The sequence below is a fragment of the Mastomys coucha genome, unplaced genomic scaffold, assembly GCF_008632895.1.
Source record: "Mastomys coucha isolate ucsf_1 unplaced genomic scaffold, UCSF_Mcou_1 pScaffold15, whole genome shotgun sequence".
Classification (NCBI taxonomy): Eukaryota; Metazoa; Chordata; class Mammalia; order Rodentia; family Muridae; genus Mastomys; species Mastomys coucha.
Genome location: NW_022196897.1, coordinates 116,981,070 through 116,990,554, shown reverse-complemented (window position 1 = coordinate 116,990,554; position 9,485 = coordinate 116,981,070). Strand labels below are relative to the sequence as shown.

Sequence of the window (9,485 nt, the reverse complement as noted above, 5' to 3'; positions counted from 1 at the left end):
GAACAATGTGTCTCAGTTCCAGCATAAACTGTGGCTGATCATAACCTGGGGGAATGACTCTCGGTATGTGTCTCAGACCCAGGTCCCTCATTTATAAAAAGCTTTGGGGATTACGGCATCAGGTGCAATAAAAAGGTGGTCATGGAGAAAGAGGAGTCACACTGTGGCCTGCTAAAGTCTACCTTGCTAAATGCAAATGGTTCTCAAAGCACCACCTGCTGATGCTGCTAAGATCCCCAAACTCTGGGGTACAAAGAAAAACAAATGTGGAAACTCTGCCCATGGATTTCTTTAGAAAGTGAAGGTTTGATTCTTGACCCTGGCCAAAAGGGGCCATGACCCTACTGGACTACCATTAGATACACTAATGAGTACTTTTTACATGAATAACAATTGCATGTATTGTTTAGCAAGTTTCCTCTGCGGTTGAAACATTCCGTCTTCCAGGGTAGCTCCTAAACACAGAAAGTAAACAACTCTAAATAGCTTTTTTTGTTGCTGTTTTGTTTTTTTGTTTTTTTTTTTTTTCCAGACAGGGTTTCTCTGTGTAGCCTTGACTGTCTTGGAACTTACTCTGTAGACCAGGCTGGCCGGGCGGTGGTGGCGCACGCCTTTAAACCCAGCACGTGGGAGGCAGAGGCAGGCGGATTTCTGAATTCTAAATAGTTTTAGGATGTCCCTGAAACTTACCAGAGTCGTAAGCTGCTCCCTTGAGTAAACCAACAAAGACTGCTGAGTCACTCTTGGACAAATCAGGCTACAAAGGAGACTCTCAAAAGAGACCATCTGCCTGGAAGAAGCAGAGACCACCAGCCCAGCCGCCTTAAAGAAGTTTAGATCGACTGGGCCATTTGGAAAGAACACTCTTCAGCTTGTTGAACTGCCTGAAGACGTGCAGTGTGCTCCAGATGTTCGGAAAGTACATTTGTAAAAGCCTGAAGACAATGCAATGTGCTTCAGATGTTCAGCTTTTACAAGCCATCATTTGTGCTGTGGAGGGGTTTGGTGATACATCCGTCTTTGAGTCATTTCTGCTCCTGTAAGTAACCCCAGTAAAACTCACTGGTTCACCAAATTGGACTTTGGTGGTATCTGTACTTTGATCTGTTATTAGCTCCCGGTCTGAAGTCAGTGTGCGCTTCATCTCCCCAGGATGAGTCTTAGGGGATTGAAAGATCAAGTTCTCCACACTAAGGAGATTGATCTGCCCCAGAGGGACAGAGAGCAGGAAATGAGAGACAAAGAGAGGAGATAGAGGATGAAGTTGAAGGGAGAGGGACAAAGGACTGCCTGTGGATAGAGAGGAGATTAAGTGGCCCATAGGCAAATAGCCGTTTTTTTTTTTTTTTAAAGGTACAACACTTGTTAGGATGAGGTGTTTAATTTTAATTGTACATGTTAAATAGGTGAGCCAAAAGGGGACTTATGGCCACTGGACTTCAATACTTTGATAGCTGGATGTTGGTGGTTAGCCTCAGGAGGAGGAAGTAACCAAATAAGGGAATGGACCTTAGGGGCTAGCTTTAGGGAAATAATCTAATGGTTTTTAGCCAGGCAAAGGAAATGGGAGAGAAGAACCAGGTCTGCTAGAGCCATGTTAGCCACGCCTCGGCTAGCGTCCCTTCAGGGACCACAGCACACATGCCGCCATTTATCAGGGTCCTTCCTTGGGTGCTCCTTGCTTAAGAGCTGTTACCTTCAGCCAAGAAGGTGACAGTTGTCATGGAGGAGGTCCCCTGCCCTATATATCCTTTCTGTAGGATGAGCAGAGGGACTCGCTCAGAGTATTATCAGTAACCACAGGCCTCTAAGTCATAGGAAGGGAAAACAGAGCAAAGGCCTAACTGGGAGTCCCTAGGAAAAAATACAAAACATGAGGAACTCCTTCAGCAACAAGCAGGATCAGTTGGCAGTGTTTTCCTCTATTGTAAAGATTCTGAGTTCATTTTAATGCCTGTGGAAATGTACCCATGGCAAGCTTTTCTGATAGGGGTTAGGGCCAGCAAGGTGGTTCAGTGAGTTAAGCATTTGCCATATAAGTTTGACAGCCTGAGTCCAACCCCCAAACTGACTACACAAAGTTGTACTCTGACCTACACACTCACACCGTGGCACACAAGTGCCCGCCAAAGTATCATACATACTTTTTTTAAGGCTGAGGTTCAAATTACAGTTATTACCAGTGACCCTACTAAATAAAACCAAGATAACCTGTCCTACTTGGGGCTTCTGTTGCTATGCTAAAACCCCATAACCAAAGCAACTTGAGGAGGCGAGGGTTTGTTTGGCTTATACTCCCAAATCACTGTTCATCATTTAAGGAAATCATGGGCTAGAACTCAACTAAGGCAGGTCTAGGGGAGGTTGGCCTCCTTGGAGTGGGTATAGGACACATCTGGACACCAAGTTCTCAGCATGAAAGAGTCCTGGAGGAGGCAGGTGGGGGTGGAGGATAGGCAGGAAGGCCACAACGGCAGCAGCAGCAGTAAGAATGGCTGTAATCAAAAGACCAAGTGAGTGGGTGGTGGTTGTTGTTTGACTTGGCTTGGTTTGGTTTTTGGATTTTGGTTTTCCAAGACAGGGTTTCTCTGTGTAGCCCTGGTTGTCTTGTATTTCACTCTATAGGCTAAGCTGGCCTTGAACTCAGAGATCCACCTTCCTCTGCCTCTCGAGTATTGGGATTAAGGGTATGTACCACCTTAACACCCTTTTGTAATTTTTTTTTGTCAGAAGTGGGTTTCTAAGGGGAGAGGGGGTAGTCTATGCTACAGTGAGTTGGTAAATCCTGATTGGACATATTAGCCAAATAATGAATTTTGATTGCACGATCTTAGTGTTTTGTATCAGATGAATGCGTCCATGCCCAAATAAGGGAATGGACCTTTGGGGCAAGCTTTAGGAATGTGATCTAATGGTTACTGTGCCTACTATGTAGCAGAGCAAGGCCTTCATGGGTTGAAACCATCACAGAGGATTTACTTTAGAAAAGGTGTAACGCTACTCCTGCATTGATAACCTATGAGTCAGCCTGAAGAGTGGACAATGCCTCTCAGTAGACTGAACCAGTCCTGAGTTGTGGTCTTGCTCACAAAGGCCCCCATATCCAATACCATTGAAATTATAGTCCACGAAGCCTCTGGAACACATATTGCTACTTTACGCAGGGCTGATGCACCTGCTCAGCACCGTCTCAACTGATGCTTAGTCAGCCTTCCGACTCCTATAGAGAGCTGCAATTTACAATTACCACCTTCCTCGAGGTTTGTCAGCACCTCTGCTATCATAGTCTTTGCAAGCAAGAGCCTGGCCACACCCAAGTTTCTCTATGGCATCTGTAATGTTATGTTAGTTCACTAGAGTGACCATCACAGAGTACCACAAATGGGTGGTGTCTTAATTTGCTTTCCAGTGCTGCAGTAAACACCACAGCCAAGAGCAACTTGAGAAAGAGAGTTACAAGTCATAGCCCATCACTGAGAAAAGTCAAGGCAGGAACCTGGAGGCAGGAGCTGATGCCAGAGGCCATGGAGGGGTGCTGCTAACTGGCTTATTCCCAATGGCTTGCTCAGCCTTATTTCTTACACAACCCAGGACCACCTACCTGTTCAGGCATGGCATTAACTACAGTAGGCTAGGCCCTGCTACATTAATCATGAATCATGAAAATGCCTTGCAGACTTGCCAATCTGATAGAGTTCCTCAGCTGGCATCTCCTCTCAGGAAACCCTAACTGTCCATCCCCTTCTTAAATAAACCATCTATGATGGTTTCAATCCATGAAGGCCTTGTTCTGCTGCATGTTGGCCACATTAACTATGTTATAAGGAGAGTATCAGCTGTGTCAGTTTGATGAAACTGACTGATACCAATCAGCACAGGTGGCTTGAACAATGGAAATTTGTTTTTTTGAAATTCTGAAGTCAAAAGCAATTTCTGTAGAGTTGGCTTGTCTGGAGATGCATTTTGGTTTGCGGATGGCCACTTTCTTACCTCTTGTGATTTCATATGGTTTCTCTGCATGTCCACATCCAGATTTCTTTTCTTTTTCTTTTTCTAGATTTTATTTAATTTAAGTATATGGGTACCACTGTAGCTGTCTTCAGATACACCAGAAGAGGGGCATCAGATCTCATTACAGATGAGCCACCATGGGGTTGCTGGGAATTGAACTCAGGACCTCTGGGAAGAGCAGCCAGTGCTCTTAACCACTGAGCCATCTCTCCAGCCCAACACATCCAGATTTCTTACATGGACACCAACTATACTGTCTCAGGCATGGCTCACTTCTAACAGTCATTTTAACTAAATCACCTCTAAACCCCTGTCTCCCAAACACTTCAAATTGTTGAGTAATTGGGGTTAGGATTTGGGGATATAAAGCCAGCCCCTAAGAGGAAAAGCCCCCAGGATTTACTCCTGAAGCAAGTGAGTTAAGTTGGGAGGGCCTAGATCAGGGGTACAAAATACCTTCTGTGATTAAAGATGCAGAAGCAACATGAAGGCAACTGTCACATCGATGTCTCAAAGCCCTGCCTCCGCTGGAAAGATGCTCCTTTGAGTCCTTAAGATCTTTAGGTCCTGTTCCCCCAGAAGCCCTGCCCACTCTCTCAGGCATCTCTGTACTCAGCTCTCAAAGTCCAGGGTCTTCTGGAAACCACAGGCACTTGATGAGGACCCATGGGCCCTTCTAGTATAGTCTCCAGACTCAAGAGAAAAGGGCATTCTCGGGCCACCTCAGACCCACAGAATCAGGATCTCGGTATGGTCAGCCCTATAGGTGACTGGGACCTGTGGTTGAGGGGCTCAATTCTCAAGGCTACAACATGGAGCAGCAGAGGACCTCAAAGCAGCCAGGGCTGATTGACAGCTCCCACAAAGGCAGAAGCCTCCCTCTACCCTAGTCAGCTTTCACTGTAAACTTGGCACAGCCTAGAGTCACCTGGGAAGGGAGTGTCAGTTGAGAGATTGCCCAGATAAGATTGGCTTGTGGGTATGATTGTGGGAGAGCGCCCTGTTTATTAATAGATGGAAGAGAGTCCGGCCCTCAGTGAGCAGCAGCACCATGGCCTGCTAGCTGAGCATGGGTCTGTGAGTGAGCCATTAAGCAACGCCCCTCTATGGTTTCTGTTCCAGGTTCCTGCTTGAGTCCTGCCTTTAATTCCCTCTATGACAGACTGTGACCTAGAAGTATAAGATAAGTAGATTGCTTCCGCCCCCGAGCTGCGTTTGGTCAGTGATTCATCAGAGCAAGGGAAAGGAAATCCCCACCCCATGCCACCCCTCTGTCATCCCCACCCCAAACATTCCCAGGTACAGATTATTGCCTGAACATGTCTTTTCGTTTTTCTTGCATATACCCAGAGTGGAACTGTGGAATCTTATGTTAATGTTGTCCGTGGTTTAACTATTTAGGGGACTACTAGTTATTGTCCAAAATGGCTGCTCAGCGGTGTATGAGAGCCCCTATTTCTGCTCATCTTCAGCAATACTTGTCGCTTCCTAACTTTTCATTGTGAATATGATTACTTTTGTCTTCATTTCCATGACGGCTAACGATGCTGAGTGTCATGTGCTTACTAGCCAACGGTCTCTCTCACAAAGCAATTGTTCTCTCTCACTAGCATTAGTCCTTCTCTCTAGGCATTGGCAGCTCTTACTAGCCACTGGTGAGATAAATGTTATTCAGACTTGGTCTACTGAAAATGAAGTGTAATAAAACTACCACTTTAATTGTGTTTTTAAAGATTCATTTGACTTTTAATTGTGTGTATGTGTGTAGTCAAGGTTGGTATGTGCACTTGTGAGTGTAGGTGCCCACAGGAGTCCAGAAGAAGTCATCAGATCTGAAGCTGTAGTTTAGGCAACTGTAAGTTACTCAACACATGTAAGCTGGGAACCAAATCCAGGTCCTCTGCAAGAGCAGTCCGTGCTATTCGCCACTGAGCCTTCTCTCCAGCCCCTTACGTATTATTTTGAAGCTGTTGTGAATATATTGCTTTCTTGATTTCATACTATGTTTGTTATTATTTATTTCCTATCACTGTTAAGGCCTGGGTAAAATATTAACGTCTAAATGGAATGTTAAGGCCTAGGTAATTGTTACCTAGATAGCCTGCCATTATAAGGAAACTTTTCTCATGTGTTTCTGCTGTTACTAGGAAACTTTCTAATGCCATGATTGATTACATATTCTGTTATGTTCTGTGCCCTTGGAAACCAATCACAATAAACGTCAATAGAACTGTTTTGTATGGTTACCCACAATAAGCTTGGACCCGAACCAACCACCCAACAACACTTCCTGTACCTATAGGCTGCCCCTAGGATAGACCCCAACATAAGATTTCCATTTTGAGTAATGGTCTAGAAAAGTTTAAGTTCTCAATACCTTCCTGGGAACTGACATTCTATTTGGTAGAAAGAGACATGTACGTGGGTAACTGACATCCTGGTTGGCAAGTTAGGACATGAGTATTAGACAAGGCAAGTCTCTTGCTACAATTGAATACCCCAACCAATGGGAGCAGGATAAGTGTACAACAAAGACATGTTCCTAAAGAAACCTCCTATCCCTAAATCCTGATTGGTGAAATAACTTAGCACAGATGTTTGTGGATTTGGGGCTTAAAAACCCTGTGGGATCTTAATTCTGGGTCATGGTTCAGTTCCCAAATCTGGACCGTGGCCTTGGTTGACCAGTCCTGAGGCATATGCTCAATAAACTATGTCTATCTGACTTCGATAAGTGTCCGTGTGGTTTGTCAGGCAGTTCCTGGACCCCAATAATCACTATACAGGTATATCAATATGTAAGAACTCTGGAGTATATAGTAGAACTAATTACGCATAGGCATGTGAATATAATAGAAAAGCTAGTGTTTGGGGCATATAACTTTATATCCTGACACTTTGCTGAAAATGTTTATTAATTTTAAGCATTTTCTGCTGGAGTCTTTAGACCTCTTAAGTAGAGAATCCTGTCACCTGCAGTTTGGAATAGTCTGACTCCTTTCCCTTTGGTCGCTCTCACAAGCCATTGGTTTCTCTCAGTAGCCATTAGTCTCTTTCTTTTTTGTTTTTGTTTGTTTGTTTGTTTGTTTTTTGTTTGTTTGTTTTTGTCAAACAAATAGTTTATATAAGAAAAATTCCCTTTAAATATTTATATACATGTTGCCACGTAATACTGTTAATCAAACCCATAGTTTATTTGTTTAAATAAGATTAAATAAGTTGCCTAGATCTTGTAAATCAAACCTCAGCATGGTCTAATGAATACACGGGTTCCCTGGACAACAGTAAGAAGCACAATGTTCAGCATGTGTTCACATCTCTAGATCAAGGAGAGCTTAAGTGGTAAGCGCTTGTGTAATGGTGCAGACGTCTAAGTTCTGAAAACAAACTCATTCAAAAGATCTGCTGCTCAAATAGTATTTTTTCAAAACCAGGTGGAGGAGTATGATAAAATTCACTGAACTGGCAATCCAGAATTGCACTGTCATCAACATATACAACTGGATACACTGTCCCTCGTATACCTGATGCCGGACAATGCATGTTTTTCCCATTCAAATATACATTTAATTCTACATGGTCATATGTTATACCCACTACATCTCCCTCCTGAGGAAGGCTGTTTGCCGGCAGCCTGTTTTTCTCTTCGTTGTTGTGGTACAGGGCTCCGTCATTTCTCATCACCAGGCTATGCATGTCGCGACCAAGAGGAATCTGGTTCAAGTTAACTTTCTGAGTTGCAACACCTATACCCCAGATTCCAGTAGACTGGATTTTGAACTCAAAGTAGCTTTTGTTCTGATGTAATGGTGCACTGGCTAAACAACCTCCAGTACCACAGATTCTTCTTCCGTTTTTCACGATGACAACATCTGTTCCCATGTGCTGCGTGTCCAACTGTACGGCCGGCATCTCCTTGAGAGGAATGTGGCCAGTCCCGCCGTCCCTGCAGCAGCGCAGGCAGCACCAAGCCAACGCGGCCATGGCGCAGCTGCACAGCCCCGCCGCTCCGCCCGCGCCCGAGTACTTCTGGGTCGCGGGAGCTTCGCAACCCGCACAGCGACGCCCGGGCCGGGAGGCAAAGCGGAGGCAGCAGAGGCGAGGTCCCCCCCGGGCCATTAGTCTCTTTCTATAGACATCTATCCATCTTTCTAGACATTGGTCTGTTATTAGCTCTAGCTAAGACATCAAATACTCTATTGAATAAGAGCAGAGAGAAAGGGCTTCTGGGTAAGATGGAAGTTTATGAGATGTGTCTGAGAGTAGTTGGTCATAATAGAGTGACAAATGGAAGGCAATATTACATCACCAGACCAGTTGTTTGTCATCTCCTGTATCCACCTTCCCTCGATTAAACTCCTTGGGCCACTATATGCTGGTGTCATCAGCAATGGAGACACTAGCTGCTGACCAGCCTCTTCCAAGAAATCTATAGAAGCCTTACCACTAGGAATCCTGTAGAATGCCCCCCCCCCTATTAATACAACCTTAAGACTTTCCTGGATACCCCAGAAGAAAACCCAGAAGCATCACCCGAAAACAATGCACAAACCCCAAACAGTATTATAGCCACAGCTGGATCACCTGCCTGGCCCAGCTGAAGCAATAATACTACACAGCCACCAGCTCGGCCAGCTCCAGCCAACTCATATGTTTTTACACAGGTTCCATTTTCCCAACTTCTTCTGAAGCTAAAACCATCAACACAGTTCTGGGCAGGGTATAAAGGGAAGTATATTTATGGAGTCCTGGTTTGGAGTAAAAGAACCTTCTATTTCCCATGAATCCACTAGCCATGCTTGGTTTATGTCTTATTGGATGGACTATTTCTTTCTTTTTTGCTTTTCTTTTTTTTTGTTGTTGTTTTTTTGGGTTTTTTTGTTTTGTTTTTTTGAGTAAGATTACACTTAATTTGAGGAAAGAGGTTTCAGAACCTCAGAATCTGTAAACATCCTGGCTATCTTAGTTAGAGTTTATCTGGGACTTTCAGCCAATTATTTCAAAGTGAACCTTAAGGTATGTCACTGGATACTTCTAAAGGAAGAACTGGACTAGTGAAAAGCAGTATAGCCCAGAGTGGGACTCAAGAAGAAAGAAACCAAGCAGCTACACAGATTCAATCAGCTGGCCAGTTGGTTCTGATACCTGTGTCTCCACACAGCTCTTTCTCCTCTACTAGTTAGCCTTCCTTCTATAGCACTGTCATTTAGCAAGATGGCCCCAGTCTCCTACTATCTTTGCCTTGCAGAGTTTCTCTTTGTGTTTTTCATTTCTCTATACTCTTTTGTTTCAAAGAGAGCCTGGTCTGGCTTGCAGAGTCTCTGTAGCTCAGGCTCATGAGAGATAAGGATGTTTTGTGTTATCTAATTCCCCATCTTTATCTTTCTTTTTCCATTTACCTTAAATACTAACAAACGTAAAATTCAAAAATAAATAAAGCTATCTACAAAACTGTTGATCTTTGACATGCTTCA

General features: G+C 44.1%; 1 protein-coding gene across 2 annotated transcripts; it reads right to left on the bottom strand.

Annotated features, from left to right (window-relative positions):
* Positions 1 to 7,181: 7,181 nt before the first annotated feature.
* On the bottom strand, positions 7,182 to 8,242 carry LOC116092365 (SPRY domain-containing protein 7-like). Of its 2 annotated transcripts, XM_031373664.1 has the most exons (2): positions 7,609 to 8,242; positions 7,401 to 7,511 (listed from the first exon to the last, which is right to left on the bottom strand). In XM_031373664.1, the coding sequence occupies exons 1-2, from the start codon at positions 8,128 to 8,130 to the stop codon at positions 7,401 to 7,403; spliced, it is 633 nt and encodes a 210-aa protein (XP_031229524.1). In that variant the 5' UTR covers positions 8,131 to 8,242. The 2 variants fall into 2 exon arrangements, with proteins under 2 accessions (XP_031229523.1, XP_031229524.1); XM_031373663.1 differs by having other exon boundaries at positions 7,182 to 8,242.
* Between the last annotated feature and the right edge of the window lie 1,243 nt (positions 8,243 to 9,485).